This window comes from Lineus longissimus, chromosome 8, assembly GCF_910592395.1.
Source record: "Lineus longissimus chromosome 8, tnLinLong1.2, whole genome shotgun sequence".
NCBI classification, from domain to species: domain Eukaryota; kingdom Metazoa; phylum Nemertea; class Pilidiophora; order Heteronemertea; family Lineidae; genus Lineus; species Lineus longissimus.
The window spans coordinates 10,007,208-10,031,060 of record NC_088315.1 but is presented as its reverse complement, the minus strand read 5'-3'; the positions used below and the strand labels follow the sequence as shown (position 1 = coordinate 10,031,060).

Here is a 23,853-nt window from a genome sequence, read left to right as displayed (position 1 = left end):
CGAGCAACACCAGAGCTGTAATTTTACAAAACCACAAACATAGATGGCCTTGAGCAGTTTCTGGTTTATAGTGTTCATACCCATTCATTATAAACCCAGATTCATCAGGTATTAGACAGTACCCTTATTTTCAAATGGACCTCAATAAAATGATGTTTGCCAAGGCTTAATTTGGAGGGTTTGGGATTCCTCGACTTAACATTGCTAAAGACAATCACTGACTGCACAAAAGTCTTTTAAAGGGGTACGCTGTTTGTACTTACTGGTGGTCCAGGAAAAAAGAAATGCAGTTATACACAATGCCGTAGTGCAGTTATTATGCATACAAATTTGTTGAAACTTGGAATTTTAGTACTTGTCTATCTGTCACACATTGGCATTGCTGATATTTATATTTGGTTCGTCAATCCACAATTGGAAATTTTCAAATTAATTACAAATTTCAAATTTTTAACGAATGGCCTTTAACACTTTCTAGGCAAGAGAATGGTGAAAATACATCAATCAAAACAATATCGACAAAAGTGTGAATAGCGTGACTGAGGGTGAGGTGGCTACAATGGATTCATAAGAACTTACGCAGAAGCGAACATGATGAGGCTGGGAAAATACAAAACAGCGCCAGGGTTATATTTACAATGACGAGGGAAGATACTTCAGTAGTTTATTTCCCGCAATGGAGGGGGGGGGGGGGGCTCACCATTTACGACTCTGACTCGAATCCAACCTTAACTTTGAGACTGAATTAGGCCACAGTTGTCGCATGACATTTTTTATTTAACCGAATTGACAAATGTTTGATAAACTACATTCAGCTCTGAAATTATGCAAAAGCAAAAGAATATTTGAAAATACAGTGGAACCTCCCTTAGCCGACACCTCTCTATCAAGGACAACCTCTCAATCAAGGACACTAGGTTTGGTCCCAAATTGGTTGTTTCCATTCAATTTGACCTCTCTAATCAGGACACCTCTCTATTAAGGACAGTACTTGTCAGTCCCGAGGGTGTCCTTGATACAGATAATCTACTGTAATATGTCTGAGCCTGAAATTATTAAGCCATAGAGTTGGTCCTCCTACTTTGAAAACGATTTCATTATACGTGTTATCAAAAACATGGAAGTAATGTGTTTTTGGTGTATATACAGTGGAAACTCCATTAGCGGATCCCTCTCCGTTTAAGACAACCTCTCTATTAAGGACACTAGTTTTGATCAAAATTTGGTGGTTTCCATTCAATTTGACCTCTCTAATCAGGACACCTCTCGACTAGGAGGGTGTCCTTAAAAGAGAGGTTCTACTGTATTCTTAAACCATAATTAAGGAGGTTGTCTATCAATTTGAAAAGGTTGATCAATTCGGTCAAGTAATGATGTCGTGAGACAAAAGTAATTCAGTTTCAAAGTTGGATTGGAGATATGAAAGGTGCGACCTCTATTCATCAAAATCTGTCAGTAGGGATGAGGATTGCGACACAATCATCAAAACCCACGCACTTAAAAACATGCACATCAGCCGGATTTGATCTGAAAGTACTTTTGGGTGATGTGGGATAGCCTACAAGGAAACCTTCACTTCTCATTGTAAATATAACCACAGCTTAGTAAAGCAAGGTTCGTCTCACAACGAAAAGCACGATCAATGATATTGTGCCGGTGTTAACCGATGGACAGACACCTACAAGGTCCTGGCCAAGTCTATCTCACTTGTTAAATCCATTATGCAACACAAAAACAAGTTCATAGAAGCCATTGTGACCTCTGCCTACGTCAGAGTTAGCAGCTAACTTCAACCATGCCTGATGCTCTGCCAAACGTTTAACTGCTTTTAACCCAGCACCCATTCAAAACAGGGATGCAATATTGTCATAACTGTCAAAACTGTTCGCCCAAACAACACCACCAAGACCTCACATCCAGTGACAATATTTAGTTTGCTAAGGCTCGTTACCCCATTCTACCCTTCCCCTCACTTTACATGCAGTGTGTTAGGCCTACACTCCACCCAACTCACAAGCTGATTCTGTCAACCCTGAAGTTTATTCAGCCAAGGCGCTCATGTCAAGTTGACACACACACTTTTGACGTGTCATTTTCAACAGGGGTGGATCCAAGGGGGGGGGCTGACCCGCCCCTGCCCCCCCCTGCCCCCCACTTTCTGCTGACTTGAGAAGAAATAATAATTTGATATCTTTCTATTGATTTGTCAAGATTATTTCTTACAGTCCTGAAAGGTTGTTCAAAGGTACGTTTTGATTATGAGATTACCAACTTTAGGCGTGGAGATCTTTAAATTAAATGATCCTCAGAGGCACTGAAATTGCATGTAAGGGTTTCGTTTTTCAAATTTGTTCTGGGGAGTCCTCCCCAGACCACCTGCCAAGTGCTCCAGTGTTCTGGCTGCGGCCCCCCTTTCTAATAATCCTGGATCCACGCCTGTTCCACATATCTTCAGAGCCAGCTTTGTATTGATTTACTTGACAGAATCAGCTGGTGAGTGCAAACCCCCTCCCCTATCATACCAATTCCACGCTTGTCATTCAAACCCAAAAGTGCTCAAGTATATTATATGTGCATAAGCAATTTGGGCTTCACACACCTTAGTAGCGGATCAGGGAAATCAAAGGTAGACGCTTGCATAATGAGCTGTCTTTCTTTATCTTTGCCCAAGCAGGTGCAAAAGTAGTAACATGGTTAGTTTTGCCTGGGTAACAATGCGTACAAATAATTTTAGGTTTGAATGACAACTGTGATTACTACTGCTAGAAGCACATGTAAATTAGAAATTAAATGCTAATATGAAAATGAGAAAAAAATTACATTATATAACTCTCTTGTCCAATTGTTATACTTAGCACGGCCACCCTGGAAAGTTAACAGGTGATTCGGTCAATTTATGTCAACAAGTACTCTATTCTCTGACATACTGGAGGGTGGAACCTCTGTTAGCGAACACCTCTCTATTAAGGACAACCTCTCTATTAAGGACAACCTCTCTATCAAGGACAACCTCTCTATCAAGGACAACCTCTCTATTAAGGACACTAGTATTGGTCCCAAATTGGTTGTTTCCTTTCAATTTGACCTCTCTAATCAGGACACCTCTCTATTAGGGAAAGCACTTGTCAGTTCCGAGGGTGTCCTTAATAGAGAGGTTCTACTGTAATTGCGATTAGATCTATATAAGTCTCATCTTTATAATGAATGACCAATTCGCCTTCAGTCCAACTGATTTATGCTAAAATTCAACTCATCTTTATAGGTTAGTAAAACTTTCCTGGAATCTACTACCAGGTCAACAAGATTCATCCATCAATACTTATTGGTATCTACTTTCAGGGCAGGTCTAATATTTTAAAGGTTCAATATCCATATCAAATATTTTCTGTTGCTTAGGGAAGAGGGGGCAGCGAGTGCTTCACCCCATGATTCCGGGGGGTTGACACACCGACAGGTACCATTCTCATGCTTTGTGATGTGACAATCCATTAACTAAATACATCTCCTATTACAGGACCTAAGTTCCAAAAATAATGCGTGACAGGGCCCCCCCCCCCCCCCAGTATGTCAGAGAATCACCAGGTCAGAGATACCAAAATTTGTGAATAAAAGTATTTTTAGAATTCTTACTTGTTCAAAACACATAATTCATGATTTCATTTTCACCATCAAACTCGGGCTCTCCAGTGGGGAATGTCTGCAGAATTGTAACAATGTGAATCTTGGGGGACTACAAATCACGCGTTTCAACCTCAATAAACAACTCCAGAAAATGATAACATTCCAAATATCATACGACGTCAGACGGTTCAAGTGACCTCTGACTGTCTCTTCAAAGACACTTTTTCCATCAGCTACAGTTCTTTACCCAAACAAATTGTACCGGGCCAAAACCTGCACTGATGTCACAATCAACTAGATAAGGAAAATACAACATTAACAAAATAAGGGTGGAATGTATGTCAAGAAGACGTCAAGGTAAACAATTTGTCCTCACTCACTGTTGGTTCCAACAACTTCCGACCCCATGTCTTTAACCAGGGTCCCTACTGTAACATCGCCACAGCTTGGCCAAAAATTAACTTAGACGAGTAATTTGGCATCCATGACTCACTCAACACCCTACACAACTTCAAGGCAGCAAGAAAGATAACCAAAAGCACTCGTTATTTGTACAAATTGCATGGGAACGAAACAAGGATTCCAAACACCTCGCTGACGGGATGTAATGGTGAAATGGTGAAGAAGAATGTACAGGGTCGATCATTTTTCATCATTTACAAACTCGACGATTCCGACAAGGATCTCTCCGAGATGATACATCCCCCACTGCCTAAAAGTACTTAAAACCCTTCTGCTTTCTATGTACCTTATTATTATCAAAATTTGATGTCTCCCTCGGTGACAGCCCGTCAGTATCGTCGTAACGCGGCGTCTCGTATTCACGAAGAATCGTATAGGGGGCGTGTCCCATGTCGCCGACAGAGTTACGCATCTTCCACCAGTTCCTCGAGTCATCAATAAGCTGAAAAGATGGAATGCCAACGTTGACATTTTGATCAGCATCAAAATAGCCACGCCCGGGGTGTAAGCATGAGTAATGCAGCGGTCAATGTGAACTCTGCAACCCCCCTGGTCATGATGACGTCATGTTGACGCCGAGTCCTGAGGTACTTAAGCTTTTCGCTAAATCGATTTATTGGCAACGATGCAGAAAACTTGTGTCACACTTCTGGCAAATTTAGTTCTAGGATTTCAGGTTAACGCCTTTTCTTCCGATGACCTTAACCTAATATTCCTGTTTTCCATCTCCATTGTCTTAGACAAGTTGCAAGACCAGACCAACTGTCTACACTCTACAGAAATCTCTCCCCTCACACAAGGGATACACAATAGAATTCTATTGTGCAAGGGAAACGTTTTCTGAGCCACCCTGTAAAGTACGAGTTGCTCTCAATCAAATACAGTGGAACCTCCCTTAGTGGACACCTCTCATTTACGGACACTTGTTTTGGTCCCAAATTGATTATTTCCTTTCAATTTGACCTCTCTAATCAGGACACCTCTCTATTAAGGAGAGCACTTGTAAGTCCCATGGGTGTCCTTAATAGAGAGGTTCTACTATACTGTAACTACAGATCACAACCTACCTCGAGGACCTCTCCTTTCGCCACGGTCAATTCCTTGGCATTTCTGCCTGTCCTCTCATGGATTACTTCGTATATCCTGGCGTTCCTCCCCCGGAGCTCCCGGTAGAACTGTCGCTGTCGCTCATCCCATGCCATATCCGTGTCAAGCAGACCTCGCTGTGCGTCTTCTTGTACCGCGAGGTTTCTGAAACGATACAAATGTATCAGCGTCATAAGTGAGATATAACCGAGAAGTTTTCATGGCACACATTTTCTGCACGAGCTTCCTTTGAAGATTTGATGTCGAATAATTCCTACAAATGGGTGGATTTTATGTTTGCAAAACACTTGACTTTTTGGAACCCCAAGTTTGCCATATCCATCTGGTATCAGCGTCATAAGTGAGATTTAACCGAGTTTTCATGGCACACATTTTCTACAAGAGCTTCCTTTTAAAATTTCTACAAATGGGTAAATTTAATGTTTGCAAAACACTTGACTTGTTGGAACCCCAAGTTTGCCACACCCATCTGTTATCAGCGTCATAAGTGAGATACAACCATAAGTTTTCATGGCACATATTTTCTGCAAGAGCTTCCTTTTAAAATTTGATGTCAAATAATTTCTGGGTTGATTTAATGTGTGCAAAACATTTCTGGAATCCAAGTTTGCCATACCCATCCAATGTCTCCCCCTCCACCGCGATTCGGTAAAGATGAAGCATGCAGATGCAACAACCGCTATAAAAAGCCATTCTGAAAGAAATTTGATGAATACAGTGGAACCTCCCTTAACTGACACCTCTCTATTAACGACACTGCATCCTGATTTTTAACAACCAGCCCCAGCTTCACGTCAACGTCTCCTAATATTAATACCAACCTGTCAATATGTCTCTCCACATAAGCTTGGTAACCAGCTACCCGTGGATCCGGCCCGACCAGATCACGAGGTGGCTGAGTATTGGCTGGTGGTGTGGGGGAGTATGGACGCTCAGGTTCTTCACGTCGGTGCAGCTGTTGCTCTTTGTAAACCGTGTCATTGTATTGGCGATCATTTGGACGGGGGTACTGGAAGACGTGATCCTCAGCCTGTAAAGAAATGTTTACCATGATTGATGTGGTCATCCCAGATTTTAAATGAGAAGAAAATCTTCAAACCATGTCCAACATTCGCACCTTCTGTACAGAGAACTTGTATCCATTCAATTTGACAAATCTAATCAGGACACCTCTCTATAAAGGACAGCACTTGTCAGTCCCCATGGTGTCCTCAGTACAGAGGTTCTACTGTATTTTCAAGAGTTGTCGAAAAACTTGGTCGTTTCAAAATTACTCGTTGGGTAGTGCCTTGGTCAGGCCTTGGAAAGGCACTCTGTACGTTTTCATTCGTATGATTTATAAAAGACGACAAACCTCAGTTCTGGCTTTGTCGGTTTCCTCCTTCCGCTTCACTTGTGCCGCTTGATGCATCACGACCGCAGAAATGTCAGCATGCACCGCCGAATCGTTTAATCCAGGGGCATACGGCTGCCAGCCATCTGAGAATTTGGGATAATACGGCGGAACATAGCCATGCCATTGTTCTCTGCTTAACGTCCACGCCTCGCCCAACGACATCCAGAATTCCGATTCCTTCGATGAAAGACAGTGAGTCAAGAGGTCTTTGCTCTCTGTGGTCAGCAGTGGCGAGACGATTCGCGAGACGAGGTCCAGCATGCCGATGTTTGGATCCTTGCTGGCGTCCACGATGAGGCTCAGCGGTGTGAAAAGGAAGTGGATTAATTCTGGAGCATTTGGGTCATGAATGTACGGCTGGAGTCGAGCCTGGAATTGAGAGATGAAAACATTTAAAGGACTAATGTTGTTACTTTTTTAGTAGCAGTAAGTCACTTCTGTTCCTGTTCCACTAAGAAAGTCTTTTATTTCTTGATGTATTTTTGATTTTGGTCTCAGAAAATCTAGTAGAGATGGGAACTGATACTCTAGAATGATTGAAATATGGCTAGGCAAGCGATGGCTTGATTATAATGGCCTTAATTACTCAACTGGTCCTTTAAAAGAGTGCAATTAGCCCAGTGTTGTTTTGACAAGTAAGTCGCCACTCCTCAGAAGTTTTGGCGAGGCTCCAATCGTTTTCACTGGTTCAGCAAGAAATATATCCACCACACAGGAACAAAAGACACTTTCGTTTATTGTCAACTGCAGGTTTCAACCGAGTATTTTTAAGGTCAAGCTCGACAAAGCCTGTCGCTGCACCAATGGAATGCAACAGAGGAGAATCTGACTTCGGTCATTTTCAACGAGGCCTAAAGTAACAACTACACTACATGAACACAAGCTTATGGAGGGAATGTGAAATGCATTCAGACGTGCGGTCCATTTAGCTAAAGACATGTAATTCATTTTCCTCCATTTTGATTACGCGTGGTGACTGAAAGGTCTAACTCAATAGAGATTCCTTACCAATAAGTTGAAGGCCAACTTGAACTTTTTGAATATATCAACGAAATCTTCAAGTGGAGGTGGTCTTGCTCTCATACCAAGCATACCATCTGAAAGAGCACAAGAAAAAATACAATGGATTTAAACATCTCGATGAATATTCAGAGGAAAAGTCCATTTACAAGGATTATGAAGGTTATCATAGAGATGTACTGAACATGAAATCTAATATCAACTTCTTCCAAATAGGTTACGGATAAGAGTATTATTAAGCATTAATTCTTATTCTGTGGGTGTTACATTATTAGAAGACTGTTACGATGAACAGAATACTTGAGCCAACCAGCAATGCTCCCAGAAAGGTAGCAAGTGGCATTATCACAACAAAGTTTTTTGCGATTTTTGATACCGACTGCATGGCCTAGAGCAAGCTATTTATCGGACATCTTTGGACTTAGAAAAAATTGATTTTCAGCCTGCATCACAACAGAACAATAGCAATTGCCAAAACTAACTAACAAGACAAGGCAAGATAGAATATATGTATGTAAGGGAGTCAGAAATTTAAGATGCTGACAAAGTACACTATATCTTTCACAGCATCTATCTCAGATTAAAGAGGGAAAACAAAGTTAAATGGTTTGGTAATAAAATAACTAAAGAAAAATTGAAATGGGAATATAATTCTAATAGAAAATATATAGAAATGGAGAACTAAAGTAATGGTAGCCAGGAAGATAATAACTAGTTAGTGTAGGATTGAAAGTATTCGTTAGCATGATTGTTTTAAGCCTTTCGCTGCCAAAGTCGCGTCTATGCACCGTTTTAGGGTAGCACGTCGTTACCAAGACGCTTTCAATTACATGAACCTAGACTGGTAGCTACTTGCCCAAATTTTGAACTTTTGCTATAGGTTTAATGCTAGAGTCAACTCGTGCCCAGAAATGTGTTCATTTCATCAACAATGTTTTTAGGGGCGACCTAAATGTTTAGGTTGACTGTGTCAAAAGTGATAATCAACCTTCTCATGAAAAAATTGATATCTCAGGAACGAAGGTAGTACCAACAAGCCATTTCACCATTGGTAAGCAGACAAAAATTCTTTCTCTCATAGCCATAGGAGGTGTAGTTTTTGAGCAACAGGCTTTTCAGGTTGGCCACTGGAGTCAAGAGTGTGAGGAATTTACAATTTTGGCCAAGCATACATGTTTTGCACCCCCATTCCTTCGTCCACTCACTGGCCTCCTATCTCTAAAAGGCATACCAGCCGATGGGGAATCTTAATGGCTACTTGACAATTCTTTTCCAAGCACATATGATTGAGAATTAGCAGAAAGGAGCCATCTAGAAAAAAAAGCAAGTTTTGCATTTTATCGGCAGCAAAAAGGTTAACAGGTTTCTTTGGGTAGTGTTAAAAGATAAGATAAATCAACAACATGTCTCTGTTCACGAGCTGGAACGGTTTCCCACGATAAAGTCATGTCTTTTTCATAGGATTGCTAAAAAATAACCTACGCAGAGAGGGAGTCACTTTTACAGCAGAAAAGCGCCCTCTTTGAATGTATTAATCATGACACTTGCACTCATGACATGTTATTTAGGGATGCATAATTATGTGTAATTGATTTTAACCATTAAATGCTACAGATCAATTGTTAATAAATACAAATATATCACCCATTTTGTCAACGTCATCATATTTTCATATCTCAGACTTTTTTCGCAATTTTCGATGTTATTTTTGTCATTGGACCATTATCAACAGTCGGAGTATGCTGCACATCGATATATCTTACAGTCTTTCTTGTCATATTCTCAGTCCATATAAGTCTCCAGCAAAACTTTCCATAGCATTCAATGGCTAAAAACAGATGAACTTCACAGAAACGAAGCACACAAAGAAAGTGCACAAGGGGAAAACTCTGTTCCATCCTCAGTTTACAGCCAACAACTGTACAATTTGTACAGTCACCAACCTGCCAACTTAGGGTGAGAAATACATGGGTTGGATCCAGGAGTTCAAAATTTTTCATTAAAACTAGAATCACTTTAGGAATTGAGAAGGCCATATTACAGTTTGTAAAACACCTTGGTTGATACAAATGTGTCATTTTTGTAATGGATTATGCATTAGCCTTGCTTTGACCAGACAGGTTTTGGTGAGACAACCATAACTCCTTGGTTGGTAAAAATGCGCAGATTCTTGGTGGCATGCCCAAAATATATCAAGTTTGAGGTGTTATGAAAGAGAAATTGATACCTCAATGCTGGTATTGGTTGTCTCACCAAACATCGTAGGGCTGTCGGTCTCAGTTGTCTTACCAACACAGCATGGGTGGAGCTTCATTTCACCCAAAACCGTGGCTATACCGCTACAGTTTTGGCCTATATTTTAGCTAGCACTTTGCAGTGTTTGGTAATCAACTAATACCCCAGTTAAGTATCATTAATAGACCGCAGACTCTTGATTTTTATTGCAGAGACATACAATACATATCGCAAGAGACAAAACTATCACACTGGTTTGACTTTATTGCATGTATGTCACTGCCACAAGCATTACAAAAAAATCATTTTAGTCTGCGACATGATATGGTTAAGCATTTCTATTCATATTGTTACTGACAATAGTCTGTCGGCATAAAAATGTTAAGAAAATCTCCTGGATTCAGCCAAACTATAGAAACAAAGGAATTCTAAACTGAGGCCCAGGGGGAGAATACATCCAAGGACCCTCTGCCTACCTCCCATCTGCTGATAAAGGTTATTCTCATCTGCAACTATAAAACCATCAAGACCCAATGACCAATACAAAGAAATAATTGGGAGGTGTGCGCACCGTCACAAGCGAAACGAACTATGCAACATAAAATACTGTAAACCCCTTTTATTTCACAAGCCTGTTATTTTTCATTACTTTTGAATATCATCATCATCATCATCATCATCATCATTATGCACTTTATACATGCAGCTGATAATACAAAGGCTTTTAGGTATCCAGAAAAACTTGAAAAACTTATGCATGCGAGCTTTGGTCAATCATGCACAAACTGCATGAAATCATTCATCTAATAATTCATAGTCACAGAAACTAAGAAGTTAAATTCTGAAAAGTACATTATCAAAATAGGACCATGAAAAATAAAGGGGTTTAGAGAAAGCCCATAAATAAACTACACTACGGAGTGGGACGGAGTCATCACCATGTTTGCACATCTTCACTGTCTATATGGTAGGACACAATAGCATCAATGAACTACTTTTCAATATGACTTGTTCAAAGAGGGTGTTTTTACCACATAAACAGTACTTGACTCTCCATCAAAAATACCTATTCGAAAAATTTGGCAACATGCTGTCACAACTGATATCATATATTCATCCAGTCATCAGAATAGCCATTCATCATACCTTTATATCATTTGCCCTAGAGAATTAGTTATTGTTTGATTGGGTATTTTTGTTTTTGGATTGAAGCAGGAATAACTGACACTTCTGATTAATCTTGATGCCAAAATGTGACACTGCCTTGGGCTAAAAACCAAAATGTCACATTATCTTGGGCTAAACTGCCATTTCAGCTTAATCTAGTTACCAAAATGTGACATTATCCTGGGCTAAATTGATATTTCAGCTTAATCTGGTTACCAAAATGTGAAATTATCTTGAGCAAAACTGACATTTCAGCTCAATCTAGTTACCAAAATGTGAAATTATCTTGAGCAAAACTGACATTTCAGCTTAATCTAGTGACCAAAATGTAACATTATCTTGGGCTAAACTAACATTTTAGTTTAATCTTGTTACCAAAATGTGAAATTATCTTGAGCTAAACTGATATTTCAGCTTAAGCTAGTAACCAAAATGTGACATTATCATAAACTTCTTAAAATATGAAGGTGTTGTATTTATATATATGTGTAGTGAACCATATCAGAGATTGTGTCTCAGAACCATGAAGTTATAATATCCATGAATATCACGGACTCACACAGCTTCAAAACAACCTACATGTACATGAAACAGCTTGCGTTTCCACGAATGTTAGTCAGGCTTTGTCAAAGAACACAGCGACATCTGCCACCTTGTTTGAGGAGTAAATGCCAAGTAGGTCCATTTTCATTTAGTAGAATTATGGCTACCTGAACTAAATGAAAAGAGAGACCTGCGACTGCAATTTAATCGAGGTCCAAACTAATTTTGAGAGAACTATCAAGGCCAATAAAAGTGATTTGGATTTGGACACGCTCAGTAAAGTAAAGACCCTGTATGATGAAGGCTGCCACACAGTACTGAACACCAAGCTCAACTCCCAAGTGCAAGGCCGTAGTTAATGTATTCTACGCAAACAGAAGCCAGAAACTAACACATTGACTAGGTTAATCAGGAACACCCAAGGCTGATAAAGGTGACTTGGATTTGGACACACTCGGTAAGGGAAAGACCCTGTATGATGAAGATTGCCACACAGTACTGAACACCAAGCTTGACTCCAAGAACGAGGCCGTAGCTAATGACTTCTAAGCGAACCGAAGCCAAAAATTAACACACTGACTAGGTTAATCAGGAACACCGAAGGCTGATAAAAGGGAAAGATGCTGTATGATGAAGGTTGCCACACAGTAATGAACAGCTCAGCCGTAGTTAATGACTTCTAAGCAAACAGAAACCAGAAACTTAACACACTGACTGAGTAAATCAAGAACACCCAGGAAGCGACTCAAAAGCTAGATAGAAGAATGAGAATTGAACCATGCGCTATAACACTCTAAAACACTGTAAAACACTGTAAAAGCAAACCAGTCAAACTGCCTGCTTGGGAAAAAACAACACTGATCGTCATGCAGTGATAATCACCTGGCACCTGTGCAAATTGTCGGCTCTTCAGATTGTCTCCTTTTTTTGATGGGTTCCCTACGAGAACAAAGATGAAGCACATGCTTAAAGCGCCCTGCAGATGAGCAATTTTAATCACTGCAACCTGCAATCGCATGCGACAAAATTCACTTGGCTGCAGTTGTCACCTGCAGGAGTCTGCACCAAGAATTGGTGATCACAGCTTCTTGCTGTCAATATCAGACCTAGCTGTTACAAATTTTACCCGCAGATAAGACACTTGTTTTTGTCGCACAGAATTTTATCACATATTGCAGCAATTTTATTCCCTCAATTGCGCTGCGCTTCAAGCACAAGTTTTCAGAGAAAATTGATAACAACCTTCAAACTTTATTCAACAGTAACAGAAACTGAACTTCTGTACACTTTAGGATCCAACTAAAATTACATTACAGTTTTCTGAGGAGTAAAAACAGCGCCCTCTCCGCAGGAAGTGAGTAACTATGTATTTCTCACAGTTACCAGAAAGCTCAAAATTAAATATGCTGAATAAATCTTCTAACTAAAGCCAAACTGAGGGGAGAAATACAGAAGTTGCTTTTTATTTTAGTGAACCAAGTTACCCAAGAGCTTTGGTGCCATGGTTGGCTACTGCTGGGCACTACTATGAGTGATACTCAAGATGATAACCTCAGTAGACATCTCCCTGAACAACTCTAATATCAGAGCCTTTCAGGACTTTCATACAGAATAAAAAGTTCCTTCACATATTGTAAATCATTACTGTTCTCGAGGAGAAACTACACTATGTGTGTGTGTGCATGTTCACAGGAAGATGACAGACAAAACTGGACTTTCAACATGCACATGGTAGAGAATCAAAGAACAGGAAAGAATCATGGAAGAATCAAACACCAAACTTCATGGTTCCAAACACTTTCTCTAATAACTACACCTACAACATGACCGAAGAAAGTATGCGGTACATGTAAATAAATTTTAAAACATATTGCTTTTGATGAAAGCAGTGCACTTTAAAGATTTTAAAATGGTTCAGCGAAAGAATAATAAATCTTCTCCAGATTAGATATCAGGGTGCTTTTTGAACTTTGTACCAAATGTATCAAGTTGCATGAGGTATAAAATGTTAATGATGTTTATGGTTTTTATCTTTATTATCATTATCTCAAGAAGACCGATCATATCAACATAAACTGCATTTGGTGTGCTTCCTGTGGTGGTTTACTAACACTGACATAGCGGGATAAGCAGGAATACACCAATAACAATGTAACCTATAGGAAGAAGATGCTATGAATATACCTTGTGCTCCAATGAGCACTAGAGAAGCAGGCACAATGGCAGACACACCCTCTTCTTAAAAAGATACAGAAAGCATTGGAACACTTTATAAAGAATACAATTTGAACACCAAATCAAGATTTTTAGATCAAACTATACCAAATACTTTTTGTGTTCTACTTTTTCTGCACTGTTAGGTTACTTCTACAGTCCCAGTCACAATTTACATACTCTATGTTTTTTTGAAAGCCGCTTACAAATATTCATTTGTTGTGTTGTGAGGAGCTATTTTAGTTCCTGATGACGATGATCTACACGTGAAAATCACGCCGGTTCATCCCGACATGCAAACCCAGGCTCTATTTTCTGGTAGGCAGCATAGTTAACAATTAGGTTATGTGACTTCTAAACTTACACGCACCCTTCTTTCATTTCTGATGGAACCCATTCAAACACTGGAATTTCTAATGAAATCTAACAGCAAATTTTCATGAACATATTAGTATTTGCAAGAATAGAAACAATTCATACCTCCGACGACCTTCCCCTTGGACTTTGAGTTCTTGCCACGGTTCTTCTTCCTCCTCACAAGCTCTTTATATGACTCGGCGGCCATTTGCAATCTCCCGACAAATTTCTCGATATCATCGAAACAGTGATTGAGGATTTGCTGCAGGAAAGAAGAAGTGTGATAATAATTAGATACAAAAACTGGTATTCTTAACCGTGTCTGGTGCTTGAAGCCAGGTCATCTTCAGTGTTTGCTCTGCACTTGGCATGCTTGGCGGTGTTATTCTCCAGGAAGTATGGCCCCTCAAAGTCAGGATGAGCATTTTTGCATGCCACTCGGCACCAATCGGGTCAATAGTCTCGTGACACTGTCTTTGGCCAGTGGTAGAGTCTACCACAAGCTACATGCACTCATGTTTCTCACTTTTATTTGTGGCATTTTGCTTGCCCTGGGAAAGACGCCAGGTACAAGTAGCCTTGGTTTTTTGTCTCATTTGAAGGACAAAGCAATTTAGGGTTGAGTTTCTTGCTCGAGAACACAAAGATGAAATAGCTGCGATCCTTCCGAAATTAAACTCATGACCACAGAGCTCCAACCACTATGCCACTCGTCTGGCTTAGGAGCTTGGTCAATGTGGTAGACTCTGGTCCACTTGGTTTGACTTCGACGTGGTATTGCAGATTGGGTTCTGAGCTTAAGCCAATGCCTGAATTGTTTTCCAATAAAAGATTTGTGCATTATCTGTGTTAATGGATTTATTAGTTCCCGATTAGAAGGAGCCATTTGTTGCTTGCAATGTTTGAAGTTCCGAGTGCCGAGTTTAGCATGCAATGTGTGTATCATCAATTTCACCCATCATTGATCTGATCAGTCCCGATTCTTTCAATGTTAGTTTGTTTGATGATCAGTGGTGGGCTTATTTCTTGGGCTTGGTAGTGGTGCTATAAGGCATGAGTTTGTTCTCCAAGATATGTAGATCTGTCTAAAAATTCATTTCTGACAATTCATTTACCGAAATGCATTTGTGGGTTGATATGTCTGAGCTAATGGGCGCACCTAAATTTCGCTCCAGATTTTCCTTTCTTTTTAAATTCATCATCAAATGCCAATTTCTCAAGCACAGTGCATGCCAGTATGTGTCAAAAGTGCCACAAAACCCAATGAAGATGATGCTATTAAGTGGACAGATTATTATGATCATCTTGGAATGAAGCACCTATATCTCCGTCAGCTTATTGTTAGTGGGGCCTTAATGCAGGTGGTGAGTAACAGTTATGTCACATCGGTTGTCGACACCACCAGATTCTGTCACAGCACAAAATTCCTCCGTATATTTTTACGTTCAAGATTTCTTTCTCCTTTCTTCTGGAGACATAGACTTGACATTTTCACAGATAAAAATATTGATACATAAACTATGAAAATAAAATTTCTCATATCTTCAAAGATAAGAGGTCTTGTAAAACACTGCCTACATTCTCTGGATTTCAGTGGTAGCGTGCCTGGTGAAGAAAAAAGGCCGATGCACGTGACGTGACGTGACGTAACCGACGGTCACCACCTGGCCGCCATGTTATGATTTTTTTATGTCCCAAACCTATGTAAACCATTGCCGTACCTTGCAAAGAGGGTACCGGTATAACGTTGGGCGATTTTTACCAGACATTTTAAACCGAATCGCCTAGAATTGAAACATCAATAAAACAGTCAAACAAATTTTTGAACACATTGATATGATAATATCAAATTGCAGGGCAGTTAATTAATAATCATAAGTTCTTATATAGCACTTTTCCATGTTTGTCTGATCAAAGCACTTTTGGGATATCATATTATAAACAGTTCTCATGATTTAACTTGGCTGAGCTGTGCCTAAATGTATCACACAAACAGAAAACATATCCTAAATGACAACATTATCCATGTTCCCTTGGGTTTTCATCCCCCATTTTTAAATACTGTTAACCCTTTTGCTGCGGGTGAGGTGCATAGCACGTCATATACATGGTCCCATATCGTGGGGTGACGTGCAGAGAACGTCATGCCCATCTAAAATACAAATTGACCAGCACATGGTCACACCCTCTCTAAACACGCCTAACGCACTCATTACTTTCATCATAGTAGTATAGATGGCGACACTTTGTATAGTTTCGACTGTTCCGATAAAAGTTAGCTCCACTGTACATCACTGGTATTGGCTGTCAGCACACGGCGGCGGTGGCCGAAAAATGGCTACTGCAGTGAAAGGGTTAACCAGGGGAAGGTTTTTGCACGGTTATGCTCTGGATATCTATTTAGTGTATCACATTTCTCAGTATATAAGAGCTGTCCACCCATCCACTCTGTTGAGGAGTTCCCTTTGGAGTTTTAGGTGACATACTGGGCCCCATCACTGAAGTTAAGCAATGCCGAGGGCAGTTAATCAGAAGACCAGGAGTAAGGTAATATCAGGAGACGTGTAGAAAATAAACGTACAACTTCTCTGTCTGTCTTTTCACTGAGTGTGGAGTCGTCGTCACCATCCCGGCCAAGTGAACTTCGTTTCTGTGGACGTGCCACAACACGCCGTAAATCTGAAATAGACATGGAAAATGTTCACAAACACCAATGGCGATTGATCACTAAAGAAGTCAGGGAGCTTTGAATTTAGGGTACCTCCAGTCTGGGATTTTTTATAGTCCATTCACTGTCACTTGCAGAGTGCTAAAATTGGTTATTTCATACCACTTATTCATTGATACTACTCCTTGATACAACTATTTGACACAGTAAACCGCAAACATTTTCATACCTTTTCATTCTTGTGATTCATCAAAAGTTCAGAAAAGTTCCCCGAGGTGAATTTTGTGACCTACCTGAGGTCTGTGCAGCCATTGCATTGAAGTTCGACACTCGGTCCTGGACTTTGACGTTTCCATTCTCAGGTGGCTGCGGTGCGTGTTCTTGTGGAGCGGGTGGAATGTAGTGGTTTCGACTAGGCGGACTGCAACAAGAGGCAAACGAGACAATGTTACAGTGTCACTATCACAGCAACAGTGAGTAAAAACCATTCAACTGTAAGACACAAAAGCCATTATAGACATTTCTCAAAGGCAGTCTGGGGACAAAGTTTACTCTTGGCAACTATCAAAAGATTCCTTACATGGTTAATCATTTGATATAATCCATGCCGACCATTTTATCACTGGGAATGGCTTGAAATAGCGATTCCAAACGCCTCACCCCATGTAAACGCATAAAACAATCCAATATCCACCCCAGTAGATCTGATACAAGACATCAAGTTCAAAATGATATACATTTTTGTATCTGTTTCAGAATATAAACCTGAACACTTAGTTTCCGTTGAACTTACAGTGGCTCTTTAAGCCTTTCTCTGAATTTCTTTATTTCATCCACAAGTTCTTGAGCCTGAAACAGAAGAAAAAGAATTTAGTTTTCAATTAGAGTTCATTTTATCACAATAACTGCCGAGATAATTTTACTGCAGAATTCATTTCACTGGTACAAGCAAACTGGCTTAAGTGTTCATTTCACTGGCACCATCCACACTGACTTCAGTATTCTTTCCACCGGGACCATCGGTATTTCAGTATTCATTGCATAAACTTCATTATTCATTTCACTGGTAAATGCATGAGGACTTCAGTATTCATTTCACTGGTACCATCGCATTAACTCCTGTATTCATTTCACTGGCACCCGCCATTAACCTTTATAGTATTCATCACACTGGCACCAGTCCATTAACCTTAGTATTCATTTCACTGGCACCATTGCACGAACTTCAGTATTCATTTCACTGGAACCATTGCATTAACTTCAGTATTCATTTCACTGGAACCATTGCATTAACTTCAGTATTCACTTCACTGGTATCTGCATAATGACTTCAGCAGTCATTTCACTGGGACCATCAGATGGCCTCCAGCACTACTTACAGGTGAGGATATGATTTGGAAGATGTGCATTTCAGTGAGTGTGGTGGACCTCTTCTTCTGATCCTCCAGGACGGTGAACAGCAGGAGGTTATTGTAGACCTCCTTACGATCTCTGTTATACATGGCTGTCGGGTCGACCACCAGTGAGAGAGGGAATCGTTCTATCTCAGCCTGAAATCAAACAGTAACAATCAGATGTTGGATTAACCTCTTTAATCCTGTGACCGACCAGTCGGTCATTTTGAAATAACATTTTTTCCCAACGACCAACAGGTCTCAGTGATATTTTTGTTCCCTTGAGCTAGGACACTAGTTTATTGTTTGTTTTAGCGTGTTTGATGTACAGTAGGGTCAGTTAGAGCATGCCTTGGTAGATGGCGCCTCGGTACCGGACTTTGGCAGTTGTATGCGGGCGCTATACATCGTGAAAGTCAGACCCAATTTCGCAACCACGTGACCACCCTGGATGTCGGGATTTTTAAGTTTTAGGATTCAAGAGGTCAAGGAATCAAATGCAGTGTGGTACCCCTGCCCTTTTCAGCACTTGAATCGCAACAGCATCTATCATGTCGAGACTTGGCTTAAGATGCCATACCCTTAACCTTTACAGTAGAACCTATCCCATAAGGACACCATTGGGTCTGAAAAATGCTATCCTCTATATGAAGGTATCCGGATTACAGAGGTCAATGGAAACAACCAATTTGGTACCACATGCAGTGGGCATCCTTAATAGAAAGGCGTGTGCTAGGGGAGGTTCAACTATACTGTAGTACCACAGCAGGCCAAAGCTACAATCCAAGTAAGCAAATCCAAAAAGTAGTTAGACACTTGTTTATGCCGCCTTCAAAGCCAAGTAGGCCTATACTACTTACTGACTGCTGCTTGTCAATGACAAGGATATGCCTTTGTTCCAGGATCAATGTGCACCTCATCGTCCAGATCCCGGTGGTACTGTCCATCAACTTCAGCTTCCGGATGCCATCTTCAGGGTGCAGCAATCCTAGCAAGAAAACAATAACGTGGTCAAATACAAAATTTTGTTTTTGCTGGGACAGAAATTTGTCTATATTTACTCAACTATCTGGCAAAGTGCTGTGAACCATGGACCTGATTTTTTTCCCTCGGCATGAAATAAAATCTCACACATGTTCAAACAACCATCAAACTGCCAGCATCATCTTTATCTTTGGGTTAAAAGATCAGCTAACATCAGAATCAAGTTGATCTGGCCTTATATACCTGTTTTAGAGCCCACTGTAAATGTGGCCAAGTGGTCAACTTCATACTGGACACCTTCAGCATCTCCATCTGAAAATACACATGAATTTAATAATCATTATTGTATGTCTCTGTAATGGAAATCTCTCATTTGAAGGGCATTTCCGACACTGCATCAATTACCCTTAATGGGACTCTATAGGCAGCAGCTAGCCAGGCAAGATAAGGGTACCCAAAGTCACCATAGGGGTCTCTCCTTTCTCAAAGTATATCAAAACTATTCACACCTGGACGAGGAATATATTTAGTGGTGAATCAAACATGACCTAGTCCCTAACTTTGCATATTAGTCACCCGAGGATAGCCAATTTAACCCTGCTGCTCCTGCCTATAGTCCCCCTTTAAATATATATCACATAAAACAGACTCAAAACACACACAACAAGGATAGCTGGTATGCAGCCGAAAACACAGTTATGAACAACTTCCATTTGACTCTTTTCCTTCTTGGATCAACCTCAATTGTTCAATTCTATATGGTTCGACCTCATGTCTTGAAACTAGGTCTCGGCCAGTTTTAGACATGGTCAACAAATAGGGCTGAGTCCGTCCACCACCCAAAAAAACCACGGCCACCTACACGTTGATATAATATTTTTACTTGAATAAATGTCTGTAAACACTTGATAGTTTTACATGCAGTGGACCATGATTATAATGTCCCTCTCTCTACTGCTATGGATTCCTTTGGACTGACAGGGACTATAATCTCTCCTACTGCACAATGGCCTCTTCTAGCTGTTTTTAGGGGGATTCGCAGGCTAGTTTTGACCAAAATGTATCGACTATTTTCACACCCTGGGCCAAAACAAGGTCAAAAATCAAAATTTTTGCAAGACAAACTTATTACAGGTTTGCAAAAAGTGCCTGGTAAGTACTCTTATATCCCAATTGGTGAAAACTGCATTTATTTTCAAGGTAACTCTTAAACTTTCAATTTAGACACAATCAACTCTGACATTCCAGTTACACTATTCTCCATGAAATTTAGAGGAGATTCACTTCCGTACAAGGGAGGCGGGGCAAATGGTCTTGTCCAGGCAGCTGTCAAAACTCGCAAGCTAGGGCATTTATTAAGGGTTAACAACACAAATGAAGTCAATTTAAAACCATGTCACAGTGACATGTTTTCTACAGTTACTGTGTCACTCATAGTCAAAAATTTGAAAGGATTTTTTTAATATCGAGACTGGATACAACAACACGTGCATCTGAAAGCAGCATTTAGTTTGAAATCCTCACTATAAACCTTAAAGGGACAACTTGGGCATGGGATTTAGCAAGCAATATGGATAGATGTAGCTGCTCGTCACCATCCCCGGCCATATGCAGCAATGAATTTTGTGGCCTTCGGATTCTATGCAGGCCTATGATTACATGCCATTCTGGTGACATGTTCATTGCAGTTCAATGATTTTTGTCAATGATTCTCCTTGGTGAAGCTACGGTAAAAGACAGTTTGGAATAGAAACCAACATACAGGTTATCCTTGCATATAACGTCTTCTATACCTTCTTGTACAACTGAAGATGTACCATACATTTAATTAGGCCCACAAAGGGGTATCATCAGGAGTAGGTCTGAATACTCAAAGAGATCTTTGAGTCTTCTAGGCCTAGTCTCGCTCGGTCACGTATGATTATTCAGGAACTACTACTATGTACCCCATCGGGCCTCATTGCAATGTCGACCAAAGACGTTATAGGCAAGGATAACCTGTATTTCATCCCAATGTTGTCCCTATAACATGCTAAAGGGGTGATTTCATTCTAATTTGGCCAGTAGCTGCTTTTTGCTTGAAACCAATTCACTTGTTTAAAGAATGCAGAGGTTATGGGCGTTAAAATACAAATATTATCAATAATTTCAAAGAACTTGTTCACAACATGCACTCTGCCACTGGCATATTCACCTCTCAGACCTCACCTCACTATCAAAACAATCGTGCACGCACATGTCAATACTATATAGTGGTGACAGCTGGTTGGAAAAACCTGTGACAAGACACATCTGCTGTTCCTTTAAGAGTTCAAACAGAACAGGGCATGTTTGCTTATTGTATTGTTTTGCGCAATCACAATTATAACACTATAGCCAGTACAGCATTAGTACTGTTATACAGGGCCTTTGTAGGGTGAGATAGTAGACAGGCCTATGCCAGATGACGTTCTGTACAGGGCGTTGCTGTTTTAAACATATTGGGTAATCAACATGCTCATGATTATCAACAACAGATTAGATATTCACTCAATAGTAGAACGTCAGAGCAGGAAGTTTCAGCGGAGTATGACAGACTGTTCCAGCTAGGCGTAAAATAATTTTCATAACTTAAAGGGATCTTATACACAGTCCAGAACCTATAAGCCTGTTGTGCAAAGAACATCAATTTAAGTGTAATTAGTTAGTACTTGGAACACCCTGTAGAATTAGCAAAGCCTCTCTACGAGGGACCACCGCCTCTCTGAGTCGAGTCCAACCACCTCTCCGAGTGACCACCACCTCTCTGAGTCAAGGCCAACCACCTCACTGAGTGACCTTCACCTCTCTGAGTCAAGGCCAATCACCTCTCCGAGTGACCTCCACCTCTCTGAGTCTAGTCCAACCACCTCTCCGAGTGACCACTGCCTCTCTGAGTCAAGGCCAACTACATGTACCTCCGAGTGACCTTCACCTCTCTGAGTCAAGGCCAATCACCTTCACCTCTCTGAGTCAAGGCCAATCACCTCTCCGAGAGAATCCAGGCTCAGACTGAAGGCTGAAGTCTGATATATGCAATATATCAGTTAGCCTAACAAGGTTCATTTTGTGTGTGGCGCGACACACGGTCACAAACACATATGAGACAAAGAAAAACGGTACCAATATACTCTCTGTCACAGCTGATGAAGTAAATATTGGTATTTTATGACCTGCAACTGATGAGGATAATTTAAATCTGAAACCATTGCTCAACCATATGAATGAAATTGCCACTCACCACAAGTTTATTAGACCAAGAATCATGCAGGTATCATGACGACTTTGTTTTATAATATATCTCCAGACCATTATTTGACTCACGTGTTTGCAATCGAAACCCTGCGATTTCTCTATATGCCAGTTTCATAAGATGATATCGCTGTCAACATCTATAACTACCATCAAGTTGGCATATTCAAATAAACCAACCTAGAGGTCACAATGGTTGGAACTGATATGCTTGCAGATCTCCAGCCAACTTCTCATTTCACTGATTATTATTATTCCAAGGTATTCCAATAACACTCAATAATCGTTTTCATGGTCAATACATAATAACAACTCCACGGCTGAAATCACTATTAACTGTTTAGTACCATAATGGGATAAAATGCTTAAAAAGTCCTGTCGTGCCTAAATACCGCCTGGAATGCCTGTTAGCTACAGTGAACCTCCCTTAGCATACACCTCTCTATTAAGGACAACCTCTCTATTAAGGACACTAGTTTTGGTCCCAAATTGGTAGTTTCTATTCAATTTGACCTCTCTAATCAGGACACCTCTCTATTTGCTGTCCTTAATAGAGAGGTTCTACTGTATTTAGTTTGCAAACATCATTTTGGGCTTTTTTGATTTTGAATAATATCAACACTAACAGAATTCAGGTCGATTTTGAAATTGGAACTTCTTTTCTAGATTTTCTAGATTTTCAAGATATTCTCTCATAGGCAGTAAACACGGCAGCGTATTGTGTCAAATTCTGACATGTCTCATGAAAATGCCAATAAAACAATTTAGAATCATTGGAACTTTTTCAAATTCACTTATGATATTGACAAGATATAGGACTACACTTCTGCAAAATTTGACAAAAATCCCAGCATTGAATTTTTTTTTTAAATCACGAAAATATGTGTACACAGAATGTACACGGACCCTATAGTAGATTCAATTGTCTACAGAGTCCTCCAGGCAACCTCACTGCAAACTAATACATACATCACCATAACTCCAAACCATTTCACTCATAGTATGCATGCAAATTTCCCTTCAAATTCATACCACTTATTGACGACATTTATTATTTCCTGATGATATGTTGGCAATGGCAGAAACACATTAGCATGAACAATATCGCATGGATTATTCATGCGTGTTCTGGAGTTTCATGCTTCAACCTTTGATTGATAAAGATGGTAGGCAATGGCTTAATAACTTGTTAGAATAAGCCAAGAATTTAGCTTAAGATTTTGAATTTGGAACGGCCAAAGAATGATCTCGTTGTGTTTTGGGAACCGCTTTTCTGCATCGTGGTCATCGAACAGCAAGAAAATGCTTAACTCCCCGCGGTTTTGAACTGTTCAAATCAGCAATTTATTTGCTCCTCGAAATGGATTTCGGCCACGCATAGACATTAAAAGCTCTGCCATGAAAATTGTTCTATG

The 23,853-nt window shown here is 40.2% G+C and overlaps 1 protein-coding gene across 10 annotated transcripts in view; it reads right to left on the bottom strand.

The window, feature by feature from the left end:
• LOC135492583 (epidermal growth factor receptor kinase substrate 8-like) overlaps positions 1 to 23,853 on the bottom strand; it is an 82,652-nt gene that overhangs the window by 34,828 nt on the left and 23,971 nt on the right. For 7 of the 10 annotated variants that reach the window (XM_064779130.1, XM_064779127.1, XM_064779129.1 and 4 more), the window contains 14 exons: positions 19,412 to 19,480; positions 19,045 to 19,172; positions 18,170 to 18,340; positions 17,584 to 17,639; positions 17,084 to 17,211; positions 16,704 to 16,801; positions 14,246 to 14,384; positions 12,434 to 12,490; positions 7,595 to 7,683; positions 6,545 to 6,955; positions 6,012 to 6,220; positions 5,151 to 5,334; positions 4,370 to 4,525; positions 2,821 to 2,865 (listed from right to left, as the gene is read on the bottom strand). In XM_064779130.1, the coding sequence (XP_064635200.1) occupies positions 2,821 to 2,865; positions 4,370 to 4,525; positions 5,151 to 5,334; positions 6,012 to 6,220; positions 6,545 to 6,955; positions 7,595 to 7,683; positions 12,434 to 12,490; positions 14,246 to 14,384; positions 16,704 to 16,801; positions 17,084 to 17,211; positions 17,584 to 17,639; positions 18,170 to 18,340; positions 19,045 to 19,172; positions 19,412 to 19,480 (1,940 nt within the window). Of the gene's footprint in view, positions 1 to 2,820; positions 2,866 to 4,369; positions 4,526 to 5,150; positions 5,335 to 6,011; positions 6,221 to 6,544; positions 6,956 to 7,594; positions 7,684 to 12,433; positions 12,491 to 13,735; positions 13,790 to 14,245; positions 14,385 to 16,703; positions 16,802 to 17,083; positions 17,212 to 17,583; positions 17,640 to 18,169; positions 18,341 to 19,044; positions 19,173 to 19,411; positions 19,481 to 23,853 lie in introns of all 10 variants that reach the window. The other 3 variants (XM_064779128.1, XM_064779131.1, XM_064779133.1) reach the window with 3 other exon arrangements.